This window comes from Sylvia atricapilla, chromosome 23 (genome assembly GCF_009819655.1).
Source record: "Sylvia atricapilla isolate bSylAtr1 chromosome 23, bSylAtr1.pri, whole genome shotgun sequence".
NCBI lineage: Eukaryota > Metazoa > Chordata > Aves > Passeriformes > Sylviidae > Sylvia > Sylvia atricapilla.
The window spans coordinates 3,163,416-3,177,589 of record NC_089162.1 but is presented as its reverse complement, the minus strand read 5'-3'; the positions used below and the strand labels follow the sequence as shown (position 1 = coordinate 3,177,589).

General features: G+C 52.6%; 1 protein-coding gene across 1 annotated transcript in view; it reads right to left on the bottom strand.

Moving 5' to 3' along the window:
• Nucleotides 1-13,943, bottom strand: part of JAM3 (junctional adhesion molecule 3) — a 31,832-nt gene extending 17,889 nt beyond the window's left edge. Inside the window, exon 1 of the mRNA XM_066334828.1 lies at nucleotides 13,877-13,943. Within this exon, the coding sequence (XP_066190925.1) occupies nucleotides 13,877-13,928 (52 nt within the window). The 5' untranslated portion in view covers nucleotides 13,929-13,943. The remainder of the gene's footprint in view (nucleotides 1-13,876) is intronic.
• Nucleotides 13,944-14,174: the final 231 nt, after the last annotated feature.

The window sequence follows — 14,174 nt, the reverse complement described above, 5'->3', positions numbered from 1 at the left end:
GATTTCCCTTGTTCACATCAGACCCACCGCCAACCTGCGCGGGGAGAAGCGCCGCAGGGTTCAGGGGAGATTATTTTCTTAGGAAGTGCACCGGGGAATTAAAGGGAGCCCAAGTGAAGTCACAGACAGATAAAGATGAAAAGCGTGACACACGGAGCTATTAGGAAGATGCCAGCATAAATGAGCAGGGGGAGAGGGGAGGGAGTAATGCTGTGTCAGAGTAAAGAGGACAAAACCCATCCTGGCTCATCCCAGCCTGGATTCCTGACCAGGGCAATTCTGTTTAATAGAGCAGAAACCAGCCTTGGCACGGAGGGGTTAAAAGATTACTTGTCCTGGGGGAGTTGAATCAGCCACATATCTGGGAACCGACTTCTCCCAGACCCTGACTTGTTTTTCTCCTCAAACATCATCTGCTGCTATTTTTAGCAGAGAATTTTCTCAGCCCAACGCTCCCAGTTGAGCGCTGGTCAAGGGGCCCTTTTCCCAGGGAGGCACGGGCCCGTGCTGGTCCCTGCTTCAGCTCAGCTCTGTGCCACTGCCCTGCCACTCTGGGGTTCATGTGTCACACTGCCAGCTCTCTCCTGAGGCACAGGGACAGCCCCCACCCCATTTAACATTTTAAACACCCTCAAAAAGTCAGGGGAGGCTACTCAGAAACAGCTAAAAGGGGTAGCCTGGGCTTGGTAACTTGCCCGGAGGCTTTAGCAGCATGAATGGCAAAAATAAAAAAGGTGGGAAGGAGATCGAAAGACATGATTAGGCTGACATTAATAACAGGATCTGCTTCTCAGGACTAAAATCTATTTGGATTCCTTCCAGTTCCTCCGAGGGAAACCATGGAAGCCTTTATTGTTCATAAAAGTTGCGACTAAATTCAGACTTTATAAGGCTTAAGGAAATACCTCTCCGAGGACAACCCTGCTGGAAACAAATGAGGTAACTCCCTTCCTCTTCTCTGCTTTTCTTGGGGCCTTCATTCTTCCTTGGCCAAAACCCCAACGTGTCCATCAGCCCACCAGAGCCCGGCTCCTGGCTGCTCAGCCTCCAGCACTGCTCTCTGTCTGCCTGGCTGCAATTAGCAGTGTGTCACTGGATGCCTGGGCTGGTTCTCAGGCAGGCAACGCTTCTAACTCCTTTTATCTACAGCTTGATTTAATACCTGCCCGCCAGAGATCAGCATGGAAATCAAAAGGCCAGATCAGGGCACACGGATGGGCAAATTGAGTAAAGCAGGAGCAAACCCCTGTGCTAATGGGCAGCTCAGGCTGGGGGACCCGGGAGGATTGAGCTCTGTGGGTGCTGGGGATGAAGCACAGCCACAGTCAGGAAGGTCCCTGTAACAATGGCCCCTTCTTGGTCAGTGTGTCTGCTCCCTGTGTGTCTTGGAGTCATGTCAGCGAGGCAAACAGATTGGGAACATATTTGCACTCCCCACAGCAGCACAGAAGCCAGCCCTGACACACAGAGGAGCAAGCTGGGCTCTTGGCTGCTCCCTGCCTTGGTGCCAAGTTTCCAGCTCCAAACCTGTGGAGCCCTCCAGCCCTGCTCTGGCAGAGGGAGAGGGCAGGCATGGAAATGCTCAGCTCACAGAACCTGGCAGCTGCCTGCAGGAGCCAGCCTGAGCTCACCTGTGCTCCTCTGAGGCTCCCCAGGTGACACCAAACCTGGCACAGAGTGGCTTTGCCCTCCTCATGCCCAAACTGAAACAACTGGGGCCCAGGGCATCAGGAGCCCAGACAGCACGCAGATGCTGCACAAGGCCTCGTCCCTGTGGCAAAAGCTGCCTGCAAAAAGCTTCCCCCAGCCCTCCCAGGAGCCCTGGATTTCTCTCCTGACCTTCGTGTACTCATTCCAGCACATGGCACTTAACCTTTGAGGCTCCTCTGAAAATCCCAGCGCCAGCGTTTCACGGCTGAGTGTGCTTCCCCTCACATCTGCCCCCTGTATCAGATGCTGCCAGCGCCTCTCTCTCTCTCCTGGCTCTGCTCCCAGCTGAAGGACAGACAATAGGCATTTGAATCCAGTCTCCACTTCCCCTCCCAAACAGCCCGGGGAGATGGCACATCAGAGACAGCGCTCAGAGCAGCGCTCGCCAGCCAGCCACAAGTCTCTCCAGAGCCCAGCCTGCCTTCCCCTGCCCTCCCGCAGCCACAGCCCACCACTGCAGAGGTCATGGGCACCCAGGACAGCTCTGCTGGGCGAGTCCTGCCACCCTCCAGCCAGCCAGACCGAGGGAGTGTTCTCTCAGCACTCACTGCTGCCAAAATCCACTGGATCGTCCTGGATTGCCCATCCGCCGGCCACAGCAGCGGGCAGTGGACCTCTCCTGGACCTCTCTGCTGGGCCAGCTCACTGCAAACACACCTCAACTGCTCACTCCAGGGAGCATCTACCTGTAATTAAGTGATCAAAGTTCCACCTGCAAGAGGTTCAACCAGGATCTGGCGAGAGTTGTCCCGGATTCTCCTGAAGAAGAATTTTCCATCTTTCTAGAAATAGCTCTGCTTCTGGAGCCATTCAGCCTGTTTGGCACCAGTCCTGCTGCTTCAGAGATAACAACAGAGAGTGAGAAAAACCTGTCTAGACACCATTTACCTTCCATGGACTCCCATTGCCACATCAAAGCACCTCTTCAAACAAAACTGCAAACTGGCCCGGTAATACTCCCCAGCCCTCCTGTGCTGCTCCAGCCAGAGGTGAGGGCTCATCCCATCATGCTCCGGAGTTTATCTTTAATCCAGGCCCTTCTGACAACAGGAAGAGAGGGAGGATGAAAAATCTCATTACAGGCACATCAACAGAAGTCACCTGGCTTCCCACTAGACGGGTGGGGGCTGCTCCCCTTCTGCTCAGAGCCCAGACTCGAGCTGAGATCTCACCTGTCTCCTCTGGGCAGGCTGCAACCCCCCAGCTCCTCTCCAAAGCTGTCACACACTTGTCACACTTGTCCCTTCTGCTCAGCTGCTGGAGCCTTTGCCTTCCCAGAGCCACGTGTGTGAAAGCTGGGCAAGCTTTGCTACAAGCTGGGGATCACAGAACATCCTCCTGTGACACCCAAGGACAGGGAGATCAGCACCCAGCTTGTCCACCAAGTCACTGTCACAGCACACCCGGGCTCAGGTAGATGCTCAGGATACCTTGAAACCAAGGAGAGAATTTCAGATTTCTCGAGCACAGGTGAGCTGAAGTCCCCGCTGTGGGGAAGCACCTGGCACTGGCATCGAGCACTGACCCCACGCAGCCACCACGAGAGCAACATCTATCTCATTATTTTAATCAGGGTCCTTTGAAATATCTTCTGTGTGAGAGACAGCTAAGAAAATCCCGTCTGGCTTTATTCTGTCTCAGGCAGAAACAGCCTTTATTTAGCAAACTGCTGCTAACAGCTCTGTCTCATTAGTCAGTGTTCAGGGAACCAGGCTGCAATTGTTCTGAAGTCTGGCATTGCAGAACGAGCCTTGATAATGAGGTCTACAGGAGACGATTCCTCCTGACAGCCCCACAATGACCTAGAAATCCTACTTAATTCCCTGTCAGGGAAAAGTGCTGAGTAACAGCGAGGTGCAGAGAGGCTCTGGGGGCTGATCCGAGAGGGAGCTGCAGCCTCTGCTCACACTTGGGGCTGGGATGCAGCTCCAGGGTGGCAGAGCCAGCCCTGCCCAGCTGCAGCAGCTCCCCAGAGGGGCACAGACGTGGGGCTGGCTCTGGGAAGGTTTGCATCATCTGTGAGAGACTTGGCACCACGCAGAGAGCTGCGAGCAGAAGTCCCTGATAACACAACAGCAGGAGACATTTGGAAAATCAACAGCAGCACCTGGATCTGGGCTTCTCAGGGCACGAGGCACTGCCTCCTCTGGATCGTGCTCGCCTGCAAACCGTGCCAAAACCTTGCCAAGGAACTCCCTGGCTCAAAGAACTCCACTTTTACCTCCGTTCCTATATCTGGCATGGCCAGGAGCTCACCAGCTCCCAGCAGAGCCTGTGGAATGCCCTGCTCGGAGCAGCCTCTGGAGCTGTACAGGTGCAGGACAGGGGATGCACAGAGTGTGTGCCCTGAGGAGCATCACACCTTCTGCCCCAGCTGCTCTCCCCCATCCCCTCGGAGGAGCAGGCAGCAGGCTGGGGCAGGCTCAGCTCACAGACACCCCACTTTCAAGTGGTTTGTTTTCCACAAGCAGCGCGTGGACGTGGCCAGAAACCTCTGGGCTGGGTGGCCCAGGGCCAGCTGGGCCAGAAGGTGAGGCAGGGGGGACGTGGCAGGAATGTGGGCTGGATACAGCTGACCTTGAAGCCCACCCCCAGCACAGACCCTCACAGGCACGTGCTTGCCACCTGTTTGAGCCAGCAGACGAGGGGCTAAGGCAGGAATTCTGGAGCTGAATGCAGAGTCTGTTCTGGAGGGGACTCCCACCCACGTGAGGCTGAGGGTGCAGCGTGGCAGCCCCTGGCACAGGAATGCAGCTCACGTGCGAGGCTGCGCCGCTGCTTAAAGCACAGCTCAAATGTGCAAAGGACTGCTGCTGAAAAAAAAAAAAAAAAGAAGAAATGTGCAAATGAAATCACCAGCCGAAACAGTGTCTAGAGACAGCCCCAGCCAAGTCCCTCGAATGTCAGCAGCAGAAGGAGGGCTCAGAAATGGAGAACCCGGCTCAGTCTGTGCCGGCTCTGCTGGCACACACAGAGGATCTGCCTCAGAGACATGAGGAAAAGACATATGCTGAGAAGGGAAGGCCCAGCTTTATTTTACCAGCCTCTGTTCCCACCCAAGATGTGCTTTAAAGACTGCCTTGCAAAGTAGGAATTAACTCCAAAGGTGCCTCTGCATCTTCCTTGCTGTCATCCCCTTATCAGTCATCTCCAGCCTGCTCCAAGCCAGAAGATGAAAGGATCCTAACACCACTTATCTTCCCACTTAAGAACATGCTTAAAAGCTGCTCTTAAAGAACAGGACACTCAAGCCTGGGGAAGCAGCTGTAAATTCTCCAAATGGGCTTCCTTGCATCTCTTTGAAGGAGCTACTGCTTCTCAAAGAAGGGCATAGATACCAAGAGGAAACTCGGGACGGAGGAAAGAGGAAAGCTTTTATAGCCAAGAGAGTCTTTGCCTCATGTCCAGGATGTGGAGCTGAGTGACAGATGTGAGACTTACGGCATGAGGATGAGCCAGGAATTGAAAAGCTCTGGGGAAATATGGAAGCAGCCAGAATTATGCCGTATTTGTCACTCCAAAACCACTCTCTCCTCGGGACTGAGCAGTGTCATGGTCAGCAAAGGTTAGGGATGCCCTTGCACGCTGCAGGCAGAGCTGCTGCATCCAACCCTGCTCCAGGACTAAGCCTCGAGGCCAGGACCTCTCCCACACAGCCCCGTGTCTGAATTTGACCTGCAGCTCCCCTCTTTGTAGAGCTGCTTGTAACCACGGTGAACCTGAGTCCAGCTTGCTTTTGTCATTTAATAGCTGAGTCAAACTGTCAAAACAGCCAAACAGGATCTGTTCCAAATGTTTGCAGAAAGAGGAGGATCAAGGAGGCTGCAGCAGAACACCAGGAGCCTGCCCGGGCCGGGAGAACAATCCCTATTGTGGACCAGCAGCGGGATGCTGGTGGGCGATGAGCACGCCTTGGGACGTGGGGAAAGAGCCTCCAAAGCCTCCCGTGCTCAGGAATAAACTGGAATCTGGAGTGCCCTCTGCCCCCTGGCAAAGGCCCAGCCCTGCAGGATGATCAGCCCCGACGGCAGCTCAGCTGTTGGCTCGCAGGACACGAGCAGCAGTTGGCAGTGGGACAGGGGGGTACCGAGGTGCCTCGGGAGCTGCTGCCAGCCCCAGCACGGACTTCAAAGAGCTCATCTCGCCCTGCTGTGTGGGAGAGGACAGCTGTGTGCTGGCCAGCCCCACCAGAGCATTTCTGATGGCAGCAGAGAGGCGTTGGTACCTGGTGCAAGCTCCCCTCCAGGACACGCGAGGCAGCTCCAGCAGGCAGAGCTCGGCGCTGCCCTGAGATTTATGGGATGCTGAAAACCGGCCAAAACGAAGGGAAAACACCAGCTCCAGAAGGATGTTTACCAACTCAAACAGCCAGTTCTGCTTGAGGGAGAGCCCACGAGGCTCAGTAGGCGATTACAAGGCATTCTGCCAGTTCAAAGGCAACTCCATCAGCTCCGAAGGAGATAAGGCATCTCCTCCCTTGGAAATCAGAGCAGCCCCATCCACACGCACTACATGCAACCCCAGCAGAGCAGCTAAAAGCACGGAGGGAGGGAAACCAGCACCTCCTGTGCTGGAGGAGCCTCTAGACCAACAAGATCTGTGGTGGGCGAAGCCAACCTGTTCCATGGCTCGTGTCTCCAACCCCAACAGCAAAGCGTGGAGCAATCACACCAACAGGGATTTACCCCTTCCACTTTGCTGGTACCTAAACACCTCAACAAGCCCTTCCTCCAAGGGCTCCCCCAGGCTGGGACAGCCAGGGCTAGACCAGAAGTCCTGAGCACAGAGCAGGGACTTCCCTTTCCAAGATGTCCAGGACCTCCCTAGCACAGGATGTTTTCCAGGCTCTAAAAATAACCAGCTCCAAACAACGCAGTGGGCAAAAAGAAATATTTATCCTCAAGCTTTTTGCTGAAGATCAATACGGAAGAAAAAGATTAAAGCAAAGGCTTTAGTGTGCATTAAAAATAGCTGTTGATAAGTTCCCGTCGAGGGGATAAAAGCTATTTGACAGGAGCAACAAGAGCTGCAGGACTTTGCAACACCTTCCCTGCCGTGTGAGCTGCCGGAAATCATTCAGGAGAGTGTCAGCAGCCAGAGCCTGGGGAGGAAGTCCATTAGCAGGCAGCAATCTCCTTAATGGACCCTGGGGTACACGGGAAAAGCTGCTGTGGACACAGGGGCTCTCTCCAGCGCCACGATTCACACAGCCAGTTATCATCCCAGACTCCCAGGAACGTTCCTCAGCTTTACGGCAGCCCGAGAGCACCATGAATTAATCTTTTGGGGAGCTTCCAGTGAGCGAGGACACAAATTGGGACAGTGAGCTTTTGCTTCTTCTTCCTCTTTTCTGTTTTTTTTTTTGGGTGTTTTTTTTTTTTTTGGTTTTTTTTTTGGGTTTTTTTGGTTTTTGTTTTTTGATTTTGTTTTGTTTTGTTTTTGTTTTTGTTTTTTTGTCAGCTCCCAGCAAACAGCTGTGATCAGAAGCTGTTCTGTAACGCAGGTAACAGCGGCAACATCCATCAAACCTCTGTTTTCCAAGGATAACATCCTGGCAAAACACAAAATGCTGTCTCCACGGGTGATGTCGGGGCTGCAAGATCTTGTCCATTTAGACACAGAAAAATCATTAAGTTCTCTGCTGTGCAGCCACCTCTGCTCAAGGTCTGAGAGAACACACAGCCACCCCTGGAGGGATGAAAAGTGGCAGGAACCTTTCTACTGGGAATAAAAAGCAGGACTGCTGTGCAGAGCTCTGTTTCTCTGTTCAAAGGCAAGCCTGGCTCTCAAAAGAGATCTCCTCCATGACCTTGCCTGCCAGCCTTATTCCGTGTTGTTAATGAAACCCAACTCCTCACTTCCTTGGGATACATGAGATTTTCATGGGCACCTTCAGCAAAAAACCAAAGGACCTCATGCTTCTACACCTTGAGATATACTGGGCAAGAGTGTCAAAAATGGCAACTGAATTAGATGTCTCAAGAGCAGAGAGCAGGGTGACTTCCCTGCTTTCAACAGACCCGAAATTTTAGAAGTATTTCATTCCCACCCTTCAAAACAGAGCCTAGAAGTGTCCTGATTTACGTCCTCGCTGTCAAATACTGGCCACTTATATAAGAAATTGCCCAAAAGTTTATTAAGGCAGGGATTTTCAGAGGAGGTCATGGGCATTAGAAACCCAGCCCAGTAATAGGAACAAATCCCCTTAGATTTCAGTGGATTTCTCCAGCTCAGCAGAAAATCTTACCTAGGCCACTGAAATATATTTTTAATAGCGTGATTAAAAAATCTTGAAATACTGCTGAACGTTGTCCACTGCTGCCTTTTAGCCACATGCCAAAGACAGAGTAAGTCCCTGGCATGCTGCAGTTTTAAAGCTCAGTGTCTTCAAATGAGCCAGCTGTGCCCAAACGAATTAGGAGGGCTCTTAAAAACCCCACTGATCTCACATTTGTGTTGTAATAATCAGGTACATTGAAGGGAGTAGCGTTCGAGCGTGTTCTGGCTTTAACTCTGAAATCCCTAGGATTTATGACTTAAAAAAAAAAAATAAAAGAAAACCCTTAAGCATTATCTGAACACAATTTAATTTCATCTACTTCATCTATTGGTGCTCTGACAAAAACCTTCATTTCCCCTTGTAACTGAGTCTTAAGCCCTGTGCTCCAGCCCATCAGAGGCACCACAGAGCCCAAGACCTGGGATTACTCATACTGACAAGCAATTCTTGCATGACAGAACAATCCCCATTAATTTTTTGAGCTTATCTCGAGTACCTGTGTGCTGTCAGGTTATGACATGTACGTGGCTTCGTTTCCCTTTGATTAGCCAGTGCCAGCCCAGGGTTGACTGGACTCTCATCTGACAGCTCTCAGCATTTTACAGGTGAGTTCATGGGAGTCTGACCCAACCACGCTCTCAGGTGCTGGAGAAATTTCTGAAATAGTTGTTGTTTTGGGGTTCTTTTGGGGTTTTTTTGGATTATTTTAATTTTTGTTTGTTTTGTTTTTCTTGTTGTTGTTGTTGTTGGGGTTTTTGTGTGTGTGTGTGGTTGGTTTTTTTTTGGTTTTTTTTGTTTTTTTATTCTGGTGGGGTTCTTTTGTTTCTGGTTTGGTTTGGTTTGGTTTGGTTTGGTTTGGTTTGGTTCGGTTTGGTTTGGTTTGAGGGGGTTTTTTTGACTTTTTTTGCTTTGTTCTTCTTTTCTTCTCAACACCCATTTATAAATTTAGCTCCTGCCTCTGCTGCTCTTTTCTCTGCCTGTTTTCTGATTTGGAAAACACACCTAAAGCACTTTCCTCCAACCCCCAACACAGCGGAGAAGCACCTTTGCCAAAACACTGATGAACCCCCTCCCCAAACCTCATTTTTTGCACCTTGGGGGTTTTCTCTAAGGCATTTGAAGGCCTGGCTGAGGATGCTGATCTGAAGAACAGGACTGCAGCTCTGTTTGCAGCTGTCTTGGTGCTGCCCTCGCTGTGCTGGACAGCTGAAGTCCTGCCCAGGAGTCACACAAAGCCTCCTCAGAGTGGCAGCAAGGGCATCAAAGTGATAGCAGCACCTCAGCTGGTTAACCTGAGCAGGAAACATCTTTAAAAAACACCTCCCACAAGGTTTAACTCTAAAAGGAGAAGCAGGAGTTTGTCAGGAGTTGATTATCCCTGAGACCAGCGTTTTGGTGAAGCCCAAGGAATGGACTCCACGACCTCCTCGCTGTCCCGTTCCCAACAGATTTATTTTGCTAAGTCCCCACAAAAACGAACTGAAACTCTCCAAACAACACCTCTCCCCTCAGGTTATTCCTGTTGGTGCTCTGAAAGGTCATGAGCAAACAAAGACCTGAGCTTTCCAGCCAAAAAAAAGTCCACTTTTTATGTTATTATTTATTCTTCTGAAAGTGAAACCTCTGATTTCCAGCAGGGAGTTGGAGCACCGTGACCCAGCAGGTTATTTCCCCTGCCCCAAGCACAGCTATTGCCAGAACTGCACCCAAGCAGCAATCCAAGCCCTTTGGGGGAAATTTCAGGCCGTGTCCAGAACATTCATTAGTGTAATTAAAGCCATTAGCTGGTTCTGAGGCCACGTCCTGACTCAGCGAGGGACTGGGGTTTGCTGCACACGCCCTCAGCTCCTCTCCACCACACAGAAGGGATGCTCAGTGTTTAGCTGGGTTTGGATCCTGTCTCACCAAAACACGATACTCCCTGGGGGCTCTGGGGGAACGCAACCAGCCCTTATCAACCGGGAGAAGACGCCGCGGCTCAAATTCCCGTCGATACAGACGCCAGATTGAGAATGTAATTATCCTAATTAATTTTATATCTGGAACTCATCTCTTTTTATACAAACAGCAGTTTCCAAGCAGGCCACCGGCTTCTTTTTTTTTTTTTTTTTGGCACAGAGCAGTGGTTTTATCTTGTCGAGAGCCATGTGGGCAACACAAGCTCTTGTTGTGCAGAGAAGGACTCTGGAGGACTCAGGATGTTGTTGGCCTGTGAAAACCTTTGCCTTTGCTAACTCCCTCCCACCACTCCAGCCTGGCTCCGTAAGGAGTTCACGAACCTTCTCCGGATCATCAGGGCTTGATGCAATCAACTGTGAAGCATTAGCTCTAAATATACAACTGGGAGGCCAGTTCTGCTTCAAGACACAAACACTCACGGCAGAGGATGAGCAAGCAGCCAGCCCAATTTGCAAGAGGAACTTAACTAATAATCCGAGCAAGCTGCAAGAAAAGCAGAAGCCAGCGGGGGCTGGTCATGGCTCTGCCCTTTGGAGATGGCTAAAGTTAGGGGCAAACTGGCAGGAGGCCACCCAAAGCTTTTGTCCTGGTTCGTGGAGCTAAATGCAGCAGCTCATTCCGCTTTATTTACTTGTTTAGGTGATTTTTTGGCAACTCCAAGCGTGTCCCTGGTGCAAATCCTCCGTGTGCGGACAGATAATTGAAAAACAACTGCAGCAGGCCAAGAGACCCAGAATTCAACTTCTGCAGGGAAAATAAACACTGAAAGAACCCGAGCTCACAAAGCAGAGCAACATCTCAGTCCACAGACTAAAGCAAACACATTTCACTCTTTGAATCTCCTCGTGTTTCAGCGACCAAGAAATTCTCGGAAAGAAGGAATGTGCTGGTGTCACGTTCTTTGTCAACAGCTGTAAAGGAGATGTGCATCCAACCACTCTTTGATGGTGATGCCAGACCCTGCCTACCCAAAAAGGAACACCAAGCCCTTCCTAGGAATTTTTTGGAAGATGTTATTAAGCCTCTGATTTTGGCAGGGCTCTCAAAGCTGTTTGTCCCGGTTTTTTACTGCCTGTTGAAAAGAAAGTGATACTGCAAATACTTCCCATCAGAAAATACCAACAAGCAACTTATCATCACTGCGAGAGAGCTAACAACATTTCCACTGAGTGGTTTTTGGCACTGACAGCTGACTCAGAACAGTTGTTGGTGGCTGGGACAGATGGACTTCATATATTAAAAAAAAAAAAAAAAAAAGGAAATGAGAACTTCTACTCCATAGATTTTAAAAAGCCTTTTGCGAAATCCAACCTATTACCAAGCCCTCAGAATTAAAGCAAAAGGAGATTTGAATATAATGAGCTTTAAAACTGAGATGTGCTTGGGACTTGCCTGTATCTACCCATTAAGGACTACACAGGATCAGCTTCTTCTATTTTCAACAGGAAATACTTGAGAGTTTTGGGAGGGTCTCCACAGCTCTGCCCTCAGCCCAACATGTGAAATCCTCTAAAATCCAAATATTTGCTTCCACGGGGAAGCCGGCAAGGAGAGACCTGGAGGCAGAACTGATGTCAGTCCTAAGCCCCGCTCTCCATCAGCGCCGCCGAGAGCTTCCGCTGCTTTAATTATGACCATGGCATTTCCCTGATGTGCAGAATCTTTAGAGGCTTTCAGTGCCTAGAGCTGGGAATGCACTGAATGCTCCATGCTTCACTGGCTCCCCTTCCATGGCAATGTTTTAAGGCCACCACCAAGGACAGGGGCTGCTCTGGCTGGAAGCAACCCCAGCTCGCAGCACTTGGGAGTCAAAGCAGCACCTCAGGGTCCAGAGCAGGTCAGACCTGGGACCTCAGCATCCTCTGAGCTTTGTCTCCATCTTTTCATGCCTTTTTTGTTTTTTTTCTTCTCCAGTAATCAGTTGGCACAAACACATCCTTCCAGTCACACTCCCATCCCACTATCCAGCACCAGCCCTGCAGGCTTCAGTACACGTCTAATTTTATGTACTGCTGACAGCATAACCCTATTTTAGTGGGGTGCCCCCAGTACCTCAAGTCAGGCATGGTGGAAGAAACCTTTTTATTCTTGACCTCACTCTGCCCAATCTTTTGGGCTTATGTCCCCAAATTTAAACTTTACTGGAAATCAACACAGGATGAGGCACTTGGACTTTTAATTTAATGGAAAGCAAAACCTGGTACCACTGGGTTCACTCACCAGGTGAGAGTAAATGCTCTCAGGCAGAGCTGCAAAACCAGTGGGGTTTGGCTGCTTTTAGCAACTATTGTCTGCCTGAAGAAACGCAGAAATATCTGGAGTTTGTTTCCATTCTTTCTATCTTTTAGGCCAGATTGAACAAGACAATTGGGCTCTGCTCAGAGGAAGGAAAAGGGGCACCTTTCTGCCCTGCAGCCCCACTGTGAGGGAAAGTCGTGTCAAGTCTGTGGTTTTTCCCACTCACAGGGAGCAGCTGAATCCGGAGTCAGCACCGGGCAGACTGTGTGATGCTCTGGGATCAGGCACTCCTGATTTCTCCCGCTCAAGTTGTTTCTGCTCCAAGCCACAGCAAAGCAAGTGAACAGCAGAGCGTGGAGCGCGTGACAACCCCCTGCTTGTTGGGGATGAGTGTCAGAGTCATCTTCGCACCCCTCTGCTGACTGATCCGGTAAACAGTGCCCAAATCTCACTTTATCTCAGACCCAGAGCGACTCTGCGAGTTCTCGGGAGTCGCTGGAGGATTGTTTTTCGTCCTTAGATAAACTGGTGGAAATATTTCCCTTCGCTTCAGCCTTGAGCTGACCCGAAACAGTGACTGTTGAGTGTGTGTACGCTCAGCCCCGTGTATTTTGGTACTCAGCTGTGGGCTGGTTGTCAGCCTAACCCCACTCCACCCCATCCTCTCCTCCTGCCATCTGGGCAGAGGGGGGGATGACAACGCGAGCCCACCGGCTGCTGTCCCCCTCCTCATCCCCCCAGCTATTAATAGCCAGACAACAAATGAGCCCAAATTCATTCCTGAGCGGAATTGGCAAATGTTTTTGCAATTAAAACTGCAAACATTCATGCGGGGCCCCCCGAACAATAGGCGCCTGTGCCTGGTCTTGAATAGGCACTAGTGTCCGCCCTGCCTGCCTGCCGAGCCTGCACATTCCTGGCACCCTCAGCCCTGGACCCGCTCCTTGCTGAGCTGGGGTTTGGGATGTTTCCCCCTGTCCTGTGGGTGCGTGTGCGTCCCACACCGCCCGCAGCATCCGGCGGCTCCTGCAGCCGGCCGGCCCTGGATCCGTGCGCTGTCCCGTCCCCATCCCGGCGCTCCCACGCTGTCCCCGCGTCCCCCCAGCGCTCGGGCCAGAGCATCCCTCCCCTCCCTTCCCCGGGGCCAGGGTCACGGCAGCGCATCCCTGCCGGGCAGGGGCAGGGGCAGGGGCAGCGCATCCCTGCCTTCCCCAGGATCGCGACGGGGACAGCGCATCTTCCCCTTTTCCTGGGATGGCAACCGGGGCAACGCATCCCCCTCCTTCTCTCTGTCCGGGATCGGGACGGGGGCAGAGCATCCCTCCTCCCTCCCTGCCCCAGGATCCCGACCGGTCAGCGCATCTCTCCCTTACCCTGGGATCGCAACCGCGGCAGCGCATCCCTCCTCCTTCTCTCTCTCCGCGATCGGGACAGGGACACTGCATCCCTCTTCCCTCCCCTGACTCCGGGATGGGGACGGGAATAGGGCATCCCTCCTCCCTCCGTGACTCCGGGACCGGGACAGGGACATTGCATCCCTCCGTGACTCCGGGATCGGGACAGGGACACGGCATCCCTCCTCCCTCCGTGACCGCGGGATGGGGCCGGGAGCAGCGCAGCCCGGTGCCCGGCTGTCGGGCCCCCGGCGGGCGGTGCGGGGCGGTGCGGGCGCTGCCGGCCGGTACTCACCGAGCAGGGGCAGGAGCAGGAGCCGGAGCAGCTCCGGCCGCCGCAGCGCCATGATGGGGTGTGCGGAGCCGAGCCGAGCCTGCGCACTGCCCGGGCGGCGCCGGCCCGGGGGCGGGGGTGCCGCCGAGCCCGGTCCCGGCTCCGCGGGGGCTCCGGCCGGGGGCGGGCCCGGCACGGCCCGCAGGGGAGGGGGCACGGACCGCACCCGGGCCCAGCACAGCGGGGCGGGATGGTCCCGGCGGTGGGAGCCCCGAGAATGGGGAGAGGGATGGTCCCAGCAGTGAGACCCCCGTGAATG